The sequence below is a fragment of the Sitophilus oryzae genome, unplaced genomic scaffold (genome assembly GCF_002938485.1).
Source record: "Sitophilus oryzae breed Bouriz unplaced genomic scaffold, Soryzae_2.0 scaffold_1188_pilon_pilon, whole genome shotgun sequence".
Classification (NCBI taxonomy): domain Eukaryota; kingdom Metazoa; phylum Arthropoda; class Insecta; order Coleoptera; family Curculionidae; genus Sitophilus; species Sitophilus oryzae.
In genome coordinates, this window is record NW_022145824.1 from 478,139 (window position 1) to 491,971 (window position 13,833).

Consider the following 13,833-nt stretch of genomic DNA (forward strand, 5'->3'; position numbering starts at 1 on the left):
TGGTCAAGCAAGGCACATCTTCTACCTGGTCACCAAGGAATGGTCCCCGAGTAAGCCGACTTATCTCAATCTATGGAAGACCCTGATTGAACTGAGAGAAGCCCTGCTAAACAACAACATTGCACGATTAGCCATTCCGAAGCTGGCGTGTGGACTCGATGGTTTGAGTTGGCGTACAATCCGGAACATGATTGAAGTCTTGTTCAGATTTACGGGAATCGAGATCCTCGTTTGCTGCTACAACCCAAAGCTGAGATCGGGAGAGAAAACTGTAGACTGCTATTTCTACCAGACTTCGCAATGTACCAGGGGCCAGCTTTGCAAATACCTTCATTCACCGTATACATCTCGGGACGAGCATGTACCTAAGAAGGGGGCAGTGTTGCGGGCCGGTGTGGACTCGACCTAACCTCACAATATGGCCCGCCCTCGGATGACCTTAACATCGCATAGACACCGCAATGATTCATTCGTTCGAGAAGAATCGAGTCCCACTGGAATGGACGAGTACATACGAGAACATTCGAAAACCTTCTCTACGCACCTAACGATCTATGGACAATTCTAGAGTTCTTTACCTGCCGGTATAAAGCCGGCGGCCGTGGCCTACAGGGGCAGTTATAAATATACAGTTGACGCGCTAAAATTCAAAATAAATTCTTAGTTATAAATCGTTTGTAAATAGTTCTATAAGTCTTTTATCGTTATTATTTTTGTTCATTAGTGTTAAATAAATAGTGTTTAAATAAATTGTGACTTTCTATCCACACGGAACCGACGAAAAACGTAACAGTAGTATAAATCATCTTTGAAAAAGACTTTAAATATTGTTACGTGGCATCAGCGTGCGTTGGTTTCCAAACGTAAAACAAAACATCAAACTATTGGGTGTAGGTACAGGATTTTCAAAGATAGATTAGTGGAAGCTTATTTAATGGAAGAAGTAGAAAACTTTTAATGTAGGAGTTGTATAGTTTTACCTGGGCCACCAGAAAGGGAAATTAAAATAAACAAGATACGATTAGAAAATTAAGGAATTTTTTAGAAGTTGTCTTTTTGTATGGACTTTTTCTTCCGATTTCAAACATACACCGGATGTTTCTCAAGTGGTTCACCCCTATAACTTTTTTATTTTTTTCAGATAAAAAAACGAGATTTGGTATGTTAATATATGACATAAATTAGGATTGATTGACATATTCAATCGCTTTCGGTCACTTCCTGCTTCACCGGAAATGACTACAACTTGTGATTTTTAAATGGCGCACTCGGTATTTTTTTACTTTATTGGATAGAAAATGACACCCTGAATAGAATTACATTTCACATGTCAACTTCTGACATTTTCACATAGAAAAATCGTATTTTAAATTTCAATCTAGGTAGCCATGGCTGTGAGCCTCGGAAAAATAGATTTGATTAGATTTGATCGTCTAATATTTTTTGTGTCTTGTCCTGGTCGGTTAAAAGATACCCAAATCGTATTTTTAATTATATCTCAATTTTTTCAAATGGGGAGAGGGTGGCTTATTAGCATATTTGGAAAAAGCATTTTTTTACGAATTTGGCACCACACATTTGGTATTTCGAGTCAAATTGTCTTTATGAACCGCATGGTACAATTTCAAATAAAACGTATGCGAAAATGTCAAAAGTTGACATATGATGAGTGTCATTTTCTATCGAATAAAGTAAAAAATATTGAGGGTGCCATTTGAAAATCAAAATTTGAAGTCATTTCCGGTGAAACAGTAAGTAATCGAAAATTGCAAGCAATTGATTCCTGATTTATGTCATATACTAACACACCAAATCTCGTTTTTTTATATGAAAAGATAAAAAAGTTAACCACCCGATATAGTTTGTCTATATTTGCGTGAATCGTTTTTGTATTACTGTTTAATCAGCGGATTAACTACATTAAAGGTTTTTTACCACTTCCAGTAGATAAACCTACAGATATCGCAGTAAAAATATCCCTGAAAACTTTAAACTCCACTTATATTTTATTATTTTAAAGAAATTGAAGGGCTAACTGATAGATCTGAATTCACTTCATCAATAGTCAATATGATCGAAAAAAAAAACCGGCGTCAACTATGGTTTTGAAATAAAGATCGCTGTCATTTTATATAGAAAATGATATGGGGAATGTCATCGATCGTCATATCCAAGTCACCTGGACGCCGTTTTTTTCGATCATATGGTATTTGAACTCCTTTGTGTTCTCGCGAATTTTATGGATATACTCCTTATAATTTTTTTCAATTTCATTTTTTATTTTTATCAATCAATTTTTGTTTGTAGATTCAAAAACAACAAACAATAGCACAAATACTACCACGATTATCGCTGATATAGAAAACGATGTTAAGAAAATAAAAAGCAGACATTTAGTGGATAAAACTTATTACATTGCCAAAGAAATTCTTATGACAGAGTTGACTTACAAAAAAGATCTGGACGTAATCAACATTGTATGTATTTAATTAAACAGCTTTTAAAAGAATAAATACTAATGTAATGTTTTTAGTGGTTTAGAGACGAAGTTAGTAAAGAAGAACCCGAAGAGTGCTCTATTTTACTCTCACTGATTGCACCGTTGGCACAAGCTCATAGTTTGTTGGTTCGAGATTTAGAACAAAGGTTACATGGTTGGGATGGCAGAGGAGGACCAAAAGCTACAGCCGGAAGAATAGCTGACGTTCTTCTGGCTCATTTGCCACCATTATTACCTGTATGTAAACATTAAAAAGATCTATGTGCGCATATTTGAAGTGAAACTTCTTACTTCCGTCTGTCTGTCCGTCTGCGAACTCCATTCGGGTACCTCTATTCACGTACCGAGTTTGGTTCCAATCGACCCATAATTAAGAAAAATCCTGATGATTTCGTCCATTAGAGGCATCGGTTCGAAACGTCGAGGGCGTCATCCTGTAGCCCGTCCCCAATTATACCGAAATCGATCCACATTTTTCTTCAATATCAAATCCTTAGTCCCATCCTGATGTAGATGTAAACAAAATGGCGTCGCGTCGCTCACATAGCCAACCCGCCAAATTTGGTCGCGATCGGACTACATCAACTTTTGACGTTTCTTACGTCAAAATTAACTGTCACAGTGACACGTGTCGTACACGATCAAGTCGGCCTTGGTCCATCCTATCGACATACCAAATTTCATTTAGATTGAACGGTTTTTTTATTTTATTCATTGATGATGGGGTTTCGTAGTGTAGGAAACGTCGTCAAAATATTATGAAAAGATAAAATGTAGAAGATAGGAAGATTCTTCGAGCCCCATCTACATTCGGAGTTTCAGCCTCCTAGCTCACATAGGTCCCGAGTTACGATGCTCCAAGATCGTTACCACATTTCCTCTCGCGTCTCGTGTAACGGCCTTCAATTTTTACTCCCATCGCGCGTAAGGAAGTTTCACTTCAATTAAACAAATTAATGTCAATATCATTAATTGTTTGTCTGTGTACCTTGTTTGTTTACTCTGTTTCTTTAGTTTACCTTTGTCTACAATTTGTAAAAAAATTGACAATAAAGGCATTTATTTATATAATACTTACAGATATATGAAGAATATCTTGATGGGCACATATTAGTGTTAGAAAGGCTAGACGAATCCTTTAAGAAAAATGCCAAATTTGAGCAACTGTACAGAGAATTCGAGACACAAAAAGTATGCTATTTACCTCTTACCACGTTCGTTCTAAAACCCTTACACAGGTAATAAATCTATTTAAAGTTAATTTGTCTCACACTAATTAATATTGCTTTATATTTAGGTTACTTCAATACCAATCTTTACTTGAACGGCTCCTCAATCACTACGGCCCAAATCATCCCGACAGGTCCGATTGTCTGACAGCTAGTGATACGCTGAAAGATCTTATGATACCAGTTAAAGAAACTCTCGAACACTCGGAGAATTTGGCTACACTCTGCGAGTTACAGAGAGATATTGTTGGTTTTGATAATCTAGTACATCCGGGTAGGAAATTTATTAGGCACGGATGTCTGCTTAAACTATCTAGGAAAGGATACCAACCACGAATGTTCTTTTTGGTAAGTATGATAATGTTTAGAATCGGGTGTAACCATATTATGTTTTATGAATGCTAGTCAATTTCGCATTATTAAGATAACTTCGTTTAAATGCAGCGTTCAAAATATATCAATGTCTAGGAAAAAAAGCTTTTACTTTTCCTAAAATTTTAAGATTAATTGTAATGAGTGATGAAAATAATATCTACTTTGCCATTGGGCAAGTATAGCCAAATTTGATTTAGCATTTTGGATTGATTTTGATTGCCATTGTTAGCTTTTTCTCCTCTACAATAGGGCAAGATTTTCCAATCCGCCGTAGTTGGTCAAGAGACCAACATCAATTTTCTTAATTTAATGAGGATCTCATTTTATTTCGCTATTTAATGGTCTCTACAACAACAAAATAAATTGTGATACCATCTAATTTTTTTTGATAAAATTAGCTCATTTGGAGAATACCCAAACAATGTTAGTAACCCTTAACAGTATCATTACGGCACAGTTTATGACTCGTCGAATATAAAAAGAAATGGCAGTTTTCTATAGGCTTAGTGCATTCTCCGCCGGTGCTGCCACAATAGGAGAATATCGTAAACAACTGGTATGGCTATACAGGGTGGTCCGAATTGTATTCCGGAAAATTCGGCAGAATATTCTTAAGATAAAAATAAGTGAAAAAGTTTGTATAAATGTATGTCCTAAAATGGCTTAGTTTCGAAGATACAGGGTGTAGAAGTTTCACTTTTATTTCGATTTATTCCAAATAATTTCCGAAGCAACGTCAATATTTGGATGAAAATTGGTGTCTGGGAGTTTTTTGACATGAGAAATTTGATTTTGATGTTAATATGACTCCTACTACCTACATATTTTTAACTGGTTTGAAGAATAATAACTTTTTGTCTGCAGCTGTATAAGACTACCGAGTTAAAAAAAATTCATTTACAATGCTTTTTACGTAAAAAAATATCTTGGTAAAAATCGCTACGAGTAATGGTCCTCGAGATATTTGGAATCCAAATTATCAATACCTGTCATCAATGACATATAAGTAAACATGTTGACTAAATAGTCATTAGACTGAAATCATAAATTTGAAATGTTTTTGTGCCAAAAGTTCAACAGAAACGATTGTCATCATTGTTTGTCATCATTTTTTCGAAGAAAAATTTATGATTAATTTAAAAAAATAAAAAGTTCCCCAATTTATCATTTCAGTCAAAGAACTACCAACTCAACAGGCTTATTTGTTGTCAATAATGACATGTATTGACTATTTCCTTTCTAAATATCTTCAAAACGGTTGCTCGTAACGATTTTTATCACGGAGACATTTTTTACGAAAAAAAATCTCGGAAATGTATATTTTTTCACTCAGTGGTTTTATACGGGCACGGACGAAAAGTTATTACCCTTCAAAACAGTTAAAACACATGTAGGTAGCGTCTCCTACAAATAGGAGTCATATTGACATCAAAATCAAATTTATCCAGTGAAAAAATTCCCAGACACATAAATATGAAACTTCTACACCCTGTATCTTCGAAACTAAGCATTTTAGGACATACATTTATTTATACGAAATTTTTTACTTATTTTTATCTGCCAAACATGCTGCCGAAGTTTCCGGAATACAACTTTGACCACCCTGTATGTTACGGCTAAAATGGATACTGGGCTAGTTTTCAAACTAGCCAGCTATTTTGCAAATAAACAGCACAACCACCATCGCAAACTAACACTTAACCAACAAAATAACAGCGCTTTCTGTAAAAAAGCTGGCTAGTTTGAAAACTGCTGATAAAATAGCTGGCTAGTTTGACCCTGTATAGTAGGTCTAACTGGTCCCTACAAAATGTAGAAACTCTGCAGGGCAATAAGCTGTTAAATCCTGATATATCCCTACTAAAAATATACATGCGGGAAAAGAACCAGATAACCATTAGCCGTCAAGGGCTCTCCTGTAAAATTAGTAAAACGGCTTTAGCATTTTTCCTCTGGACCCCCTTCATATAATAAGACGTTTACACCGTTTACACACCCCAACGAACCATTTTGACACATTAATTAAAAACATTTGAAGCAGAGGCTTTTTGTTGGTCAAGGTGGTCTTTGGATTTTAGGCTTCTTCTTTTGTAAAAAAAAAATAAAATGGTACTTTAATGGATTACATAGCTTTTAAGCAAATATAACTGATGTCAACTAACGCCACAATTGGAAATTTTCAGTTTTCGGATATACTGCTGTACACTTCCCGATCCCAGGTGACATTACAATTTAAAGTGCATGGTCATATGCCCCTTAGGGGTGTCTTAATAGAAGAACCCGAAGGAGAATTGGCAATTAATGGTCTTATAATTTACGGCGGGACTAGAGCTCTGACTGTGGCCGCCAGCTCGCCAGAAGAAAAGGACAGATGGAAGCAAGATTTATTGACAGCTATACAGCAAGCCAGGGACAAGCTCGATACCAAAATCACTTATTTGAGCCTAAAAAGTTGCAGTAAGTTTGTTTCATTGTTTGAGTAATTATAGGAGTAATATTTTTTGTTTATTTTGAAGAAACATGTTCTCATTGCAATTAGAATCACGATCTTTAATCACATGCAGTAAAAAAATAGATTATAAACATATGTCTCATACACTTAATAATAATTGTACACATAAAGTCCAGATTACCATGCGTTAATGAATATATTATTCAAATTTTCTTATATTCTGTTTATTTTTAATTAAAATTCAGCTTGAAAGACGATCTGTGATATTAGTAAACAGTTTGAATTTGCGTTACTGTTTTATTAATGTTGTGTTTTAATATATAGACTGTTATTCGGTTCAGTAATAAGAATCTATATCGATAAAAAAATTACAAAAATGAATGTTTCCTTTGAAATATTGTATCTAAACCATATCACTAATAGGGAGGATAACTTTCCCAAAATGGCTTCTTATAGTTCAATTACGTCATTTAAGGATGCTTTGTACAAAATTTTAAAAAAATTGTACGATCTCTCAACCCTGATATATCCCTCTTAAAGGATGAATTTTTAAAAATCGCTTTTCTTAGTACTTACTGTCGTCACCTAAAGAGCCCCTGTGCAAAACTTCATACTTCTAGAACCGTTTTAACAAATTTTTTACAAACTTTCACCCCTAATTTCACCTTCTTAGAGGATGAATTTCCAAAAATCTCTTTACTCACGTTCGTTATTTAAGGTATCTTTGTGTAAAATGTCATACTCCTAGGGCAGTTTTTTTTTTAAATATAGACATTTTACCCTTACTTTCGTCACATTACCCCCATATGAAATGAATTTTCGAAAATCGCTTCTTTAGAATTCAGTTGTCACCTAAGGAACCTCTGTGCCAAATATCATACATCTAGAACCGATTTTAATAAGTTCTTGTACAAAGTTTGCCCTAATTTTACCCTCTTAAGGTGCGTACTCACTGAGCGAACGAATGCCGAACAAACAACGAAGTCCGAACAACGAAGGTTCTGGGTTCGTTTTCTTCTGGGCCGTAATTCAGGTACCCTACCAATGAGCGAATCCGAAACGAATGCAGAAAGTTCGCTGTTTGTTTAGCAGAAAAAATGTGTGACAAAATTATAGCGGCATCAGCTTTTATAATTTATGCGGGATCACTAAAAGCAAAAAAAAACAAAAAAGGAAAAGAAAACATTGGATGTCAAAGGTTTATCAAAGTCGGGAAGGATTCCATAACAATTCCTCCTTATTTCTATATGCTTTAATTAAATCAATTGTAAGGTCGTCTGTCCATTGAAGTTTATCAGACATCTTGAATCGTTTTAACTTAAAAACACAGCGTCCAAATGCAAATAATACAAATTCGAATTCGGAGTTCCCCCAAAAAATTAAAAACCCGCGAATCTCGTCAACACCGAACTGCGAATCTCTTTGATGTACCGCTCTCCGACCGAACGCAGGCGACGGCGAACCGAACTTAAAAATGCCATTCGATTCGCCTTTGCATTTACGTACACACTTGACGAATCATTCGGAGTTCGTTGGTCGTTCGGCATTCGTTCGCTCAGTGAATACGCACCTTTAGAGAACGCATTTCCAAAAATAATCTTTGTATACTCACTTTCATCATTTAATGAGCCTTTCGGTAATATTAAAAGTAAGCTTTTATACAAAATTTCCCTCCCTATGCTACGAATTTCCAACAACCGCTTCATGGTGTTGGTTGGCACTACGCCACTTAAGGAACATCTATGCAAAATCTCATACTCCTAGGACTTACAGCCCTAGTTTCACCACCTTTTGTGGAGAATTTCCAACAATCGCTTCTTAGTATTCATAACTCCAGTAAAGGAACCTCTGTGCAAAAATTCATAAATCTAGGACAGAGTTTATTTTTTTCTTACATTTACCTCCGTCATTTCACCCCCTTAGAGAGCGAATTTACAAAAATCGCTTCTTACCCAATTACGACACATCAGGACTCTCTATGCAAAATTTCATACTCCTAGAATAATTTTATCAAATTTGACGCCCGTAGGTATTGAATTTCCAAAAATCGGCTTCTTAGTGCTCACTTTCGTCATTCAAGGAGCCTATGTGCCAAATTTCTTGCTTCTAGGACAAGCGGTTTCGGCTGTGCGTTGGTACATTAGTCAATCAGCATTGAGTTTTATATAATACAAAATAAAACAAAATACGGGGTCTGTGTAATAATTTCTCCATCACTCGGTATAGTTTAACAACACAGTTTTTTCTCAGTAATCATACAATTGACCTTATGATATTAGACAAAAATCTTTCCACATTCTCTCATTCAATTATATTATAATAAATTGTAGGCTCATCAGATGAACACGTCGAACAAGTTAGTAATGAAGCAAGTACTCAAACGAAACCCCAAGCCCAGAGAAGTAATACAACCGTCCATGTTTGTTGGCATCGTAGCACCAGTATCAGCATGAAAGATGAATTACTTGCTGTAGAGGTATAAAAAGAACAAGACATTTTTTAACGTTCAATTTATTCAAAATCATTAATTTTTAGAATCAACTTTCCGGCTATTTGCTCCGAAAATTTAAAAGCACGAACGGGTGGCAAAAGCTCTGGGTAGTGTTTACATCATTTTGCCTATTTTTTTACAAAGCCTGCATGGACGATTTTCCGCTAGCATCGTTGCCTTTGTTAGGATACAGTGTTGGACCACCTTCAACAGAGGACCAAATAGGAAAAGACTATGTGTTTAAATTGCAATACAAAAATCATGTGTATTTCTTCAGAGCAGAATCGGAATATACTTATAACAGGTTTGTAATAAATTACACTGCTGCGCAATGGAAATGGATATTTCGGGAAATTATAATATAGAATAAGGCTTGGCGCGCACTGCATCGGATCGGACCGACCAGGAAAAGCGACTGCGACCATCGTACATATAGACGGCGCCGGCGTCCACTAAAACATTTCGGCCTGTAGAGGCCAGATTACTACCTCTACCTATCTACAATAGTCGAGTCACCGCCTTCGCCGTTTCTCGCCGGACTGGTACCGATTCAGTGCGCGTACACCTTAAGGAGAAAATATAATGCGTTTAGAAATACTAAATTAAAAATCACCCTAAAGTATTTAAAGCGAAATTCACCACACATATTGAAAAAATTATCTGTAATTAAATTATTTACTTCCACGTATGACTGCCAAGTTGCTTGCAATTAGTTGGCCATACATTCTAAAACAGTGAAGGGCGGTCTATTAGAGTGCAGCCAAACCTAAGAATTCAAAGTCGTGTAACTGTGATAGTTTTGACGTAAGAAACGTCAAAAGTTGATGCACACGGCCCCACCCTGCTAAGTTGGATACGACGGACGTTTCGTTATCTTCGTCGGGGTGGGATTATGGATTTGTCATTGAAGAAAAATGTGGGTCGATTTCGGTATAATTGGTGACGGGCTACAGGATGACGCACTCGACGTTTCGAACCGATGGCTCTAAATGGACGAAATCATCAGGATTTTTCTTAATTATGGGTCGATTGGAATCAAACTCGGCACGTGGATAGAGGTACCCGAATGGAGTCCTCGGACAGACAATCGATATTCGGAATTTTGGAGTTGCGCTTTTGCGCCAGTGTCTGCCTAACAGACGAACTTATGTGAAATATACATGGATCGGATACCCAGTTGTCTCTAACTCGGCTTCAACTCCAGCACATTGCAGGGATAGGCGATAATCTGTATAGAACTTTATAAGTATATGGTTTTATGTCAACTTTTAATAAATGTCTAGAGATTGACCGCGCCAAAATTATCATTGATTGTCCTTCTCCAACCGTCTGTGACGCCGTATTTTTTCCAATCATACGGTATCATGGACATAATAATTACTAAGCTAGATACTAGGAGCTAAATCGCATCAATAATTCAATATTTTAATTTTCAGTAAAAAATTATGCTTAGATATTATGAAGTTTATAAGAACTAAGATTTTACATGGTAGTATTTGTAGATAAAAAAACATTGTATTTTTCTTATTTTAAAAATTGTTACTTATCGCAGCCTTCCTACCTTAATCGGAATATTCAGTACAATGCAGTTGTCCTCCTTCATGAATCAAACTGTAAATCAGTTGAATCGGTAGTACTTATAATAAGTGTAATTTAAAATCAAATTAATCCATTTCAATTGTTAAGCAGTATGTTTCTAAATATCAAACTGAATCATTTTTTTTCTAATTTTAGATGGATAGAAGTGATAAATAGTGCTACCCAATCTAAATCCAAGAGACCAATTTTTAACGAGTCCATGGAAATCATCACCATTGCACGCCCCGACTGATCGTTTCCAGTTACATTCTTAATTTACACCTTAAAATCAAATAGTAACTAAGTCATTAGGACTTTAAACAGATGTATTTACTAAGAAAGTATTAAAAAGCAGCATTTAACTTTGAAAATCAATCATTCCTAGAATTAAATATATTGTGCCTTATTTTATTAAAACTTGTATATACTGTATAGTACTAAATTGGTATTTTTATGGTTTTATCTTATTAACATGGTATTTATTTATAATTGATTACTATAAGTAGTAAAATAATTGACGGAACTTGTGATTCAAATAAAATCAATAAAGATATATTTTTAAATTCATTGTGTTATTATCTATTTAGGTTATAAATTAAAAACAATATGTGTATTCCATCATCTTGTATTCAGAGTAAGCAGTTTCTTTTCGAGAAGTAATTTTAAAATAATCTACATTCTATAATTTACATTAGAAATGATTTTACTATAGTTATTTTTCAGACTTCACTACATAGTAAAACGGAAAATAATGATTAAAAAGACCCTTTACTCATATACACCTTAACATATCACTTTTCCGAGTCTTATTTATACATCACATTCAAAACATAATAAACGCTTAATCTAAAGTACGATTAAAATTTTATTAGAACAGTTTCTAGATGCAAGTATCTTACAACAAAAGAAAATAATATAACGAGTTTAAACAAAACCAAAGTTCTTGGTCTTGATGGCTAACAATAACTTCTGTCTGAGCACTGTTCGGCTACTGTAAAGTGGGATGTAAAGTCTCGAGATACAGGTATTAGCTGTTGGCAAGTGGGCATCATCAGCTGGTCGAATAGTTACCGAAGGCATTGGCTGAAAACCGTCTTCGCTGGCAGGAAGTGCCGGTGAACCCGTCCAGAAGTACACCTGTTATAAATTTATTAAATTTTAGCAAATTGAAAAATATATATGTATATTCTAATTTAAAAATATGTGTTATGAGTCGTAATATATCAAAACACACGTGGTAGACCGTAGATGATTATAATTCAACGAAATTACTTTAAAATTCACTTAAAAATCGTTCCAGTTGAAAATTTTAAGAGTAACCATTTAGTCATTAGAAAGATATGGCAAAGCAGTATCTCTAAAAAGCGGTCGTAATTTGACGGCGAGCTACGCTGCTAAAAAGCGTGTATGTTCTTGCAAATTGACGTGTGTTTCTCCAAAGCGTTCAGCCCGAAAAAAACAGCACCATAATTTCTGAAGCGGCCGCTCTGTACGGTGGGATATTGCAAACACATTTTTGACGTTACTCCAGTGCAGTGATCTAGCGTTTTATATTTGATTTGAACTGACTCAAAGCGAAAAGCGGCAGTATTTTAACGCCACCGTTTTTAATGTTAATTTACAATAATATTCACCGTCAAAGCGGCCGTACTACTCGTCGGCAGAAACTGTCGCTCTTTAGCGTTACAGCTTTGTAAGAAACCGAGACTTAAGGGTCGATTTAGACACTCGCAAAGTCGGTTATCCATTGACAATGATACTGTTCGGATTCAGCGTGTGTATCTTATCGCGATTTTATTATCAATCCTTGGGTGAAACAAAGATACAAATAATCACACAAATTCTTGTTTGGCTTTATTCAGTATTGAGGCTCAACCGGTCTAGTTCGTCCGGTAAAACGTATAATAATTTGACACGGTTCATTCAAAAAATGACAGAAATAAATTCTGTACTCGATGCCATTTTTTGTCGCAACCTCGTCTTAAAACTTGCCTGTAAGCGTCTAAAAGAAGGATGTCATCGGTTTTGTGCGTTGGTGTTAAACTAAACGGAAATTTGAAAATAGTGAGTCTATGATGACGAATTTAAAATTATGACCACCATCAACAATTTTAATAATTTTGACATATTTATAGTCTGATCAACAAGAGAATATGACCTCCACAGAAAACATAAAAAAAATAGATTCACAATGCAGTTTAATTAAAATGACAAAAAACTGTCATTATATGTCACATAATCTCTTGCTGAAAATACTATACAATATAAAAAAATAAAAATTGTACTTACTAAGTCCTGTCTTTCTAAATGTGTCATTTTTTCCACAATGGACCACAGCCACCGTTTAAATTTAACGAGTCTCTCGCTGCTCTCTCCAGATTCATCATTAAACGACGTGTACGATATCAGCACGGACACGTTGATATCTCCAACACCATTTAGCAACAGTCTTAGATCTTCAGCTGTGAGGCCATCCAATGATCCCTCAGGTAAAACATCAAACACTCCTGTTCGTATGCTCTGAAACGGAATTCATATAACAATTAAGATATATTATTTAAATGTCATTTAGTTAATTTAAACATACCTCTATTGCCTTTTCTTGAACCTTGATCATTCTATACTTAGCATATTTCCTAACATAATCGTAAACATTAGATGAGGTTACTTCAATGTCTTTTCCATTTGCCATAATTTCGACAGTGCCACCTCCCTCTTCGAGACCTAAATCAATCCTAAAATAATAAGAAGGTTTAATATTATACATGTAATAATAAAAATGTCGTTAATTACGTGAAATTCAGATCTAAGGCCGAAAATAGACTGTTGCTATCTTTAGTTTCGGCGTCTACTACCAGCTGTCTTAGGGATTCATAAACCACTGGATCAAAGAAGGCTAAATCATGAAACTTGATTGGCCTTCCTAAAATAGATTTCAAAACATGTCTGGTCAAAAAGATGGGACAGAGTTCATTTTGCAACAAGCATAATCCGAGTAATCTGAAAAAAGAAAAATATATTAAGATCCCAAATAAAACGTAATATTGATTATACGTATATTTTTCCTATTTAGAAGGATGTGATTAATAAGTGATAATCATTTAAGTGATTATCGCTTGGTGGCCATATTGTAATTGAAGAACGATTGATAAGAAGGATATATGTACTTCATTTCGTTGTATAATCTTTTGAATACAACTCGATGTTT

At 35.1% G+C, this 13,833-nt stretch overlaps 2 protein-coding genes across 13 annotated transcripts in view; one reads left to right on the plus strand and one right to left on the minus strand.

The window, feature by feature from the left end:
• LOC115891594 (FERM, ARHGEF and pleckstrin domain-containing protein 2) overlaps window positions 1-11,188 on the plus strand; it is a 134,924-nt gene extending 123,736 nt beyond the window's left edge. For both annotated transcript variants that reach the window (XM_030912103.1, XM_030912104.1), the window contains 8 exons: window positions 2,308-2,477; window positions 2,534-2,737; window positions 3,581-3,738; window positions 3,798-4,077; window positions 6,288-6,561; window positions 8,887-9,032; window positions 9,092-9,351; window positions 10,782-11,188. In XM_030912103.1, the coding sequence (XP_030767963.1) occupies window positions 2,308-2,477; window positions 2,534-2,737; window positions 3,581-3,738; window positions 3,798-4,077; window positions 6,288-6,561; window positions 8,887-9,032; window positions 9,092-9,351; window positions 10,782-10,878 (1,589 nt within the window). In that variant the 3' untranslated portion in view covers window positions 10,879-11,188. The remainder of the gene's footprint in view (window positions 1-2,307; window positions 2,478-2,533; window positions 2,738-3,580; window positions 3,739-3,797; window positions 4,078-6,287; window positions 6,562-8,886; window positions 9,033-9,091; window positions 9,352-10,781) is intronic.
• Window positions 11,189-11,233: 45 nt separating this feature from the next.
• LOC115891592 (E3 ubiquitin-protein ligase UBR5) overlaps window positions 11,234-13,833 on the minus strand; it is a 46,303-nt gene continuing 43,703 nt past the window's right edge. For all 11 annotated transcript variants that reach the window (XM_030912098.1, XM_030912101.1, XM_030912092.1 and 8 more), the window contains 4 exons: window positions 13,419-13,625; window positions 13,213-13,360; window positions 12,915-13,145; window positions 11,234-11,762 (listed from right to left, as the gene is read on the minus strand). In XM_030912098.1, the coding sequence (XP_030767958.1) occupies window positions 11,550-11,762; window positions 12,915-13,145; window positions 13,213-13,360; window positions 13,419-13,625 (799 nt within the window). In that variant the 3' untranslated portion in view covers window positions 11,234-11,549. The remainder of the gene's footprint in view (window positions 11,763-12,914; window positions 13,146-13,212; window positions 13,361-13,418; window positions 13,626-13,833) is intronic.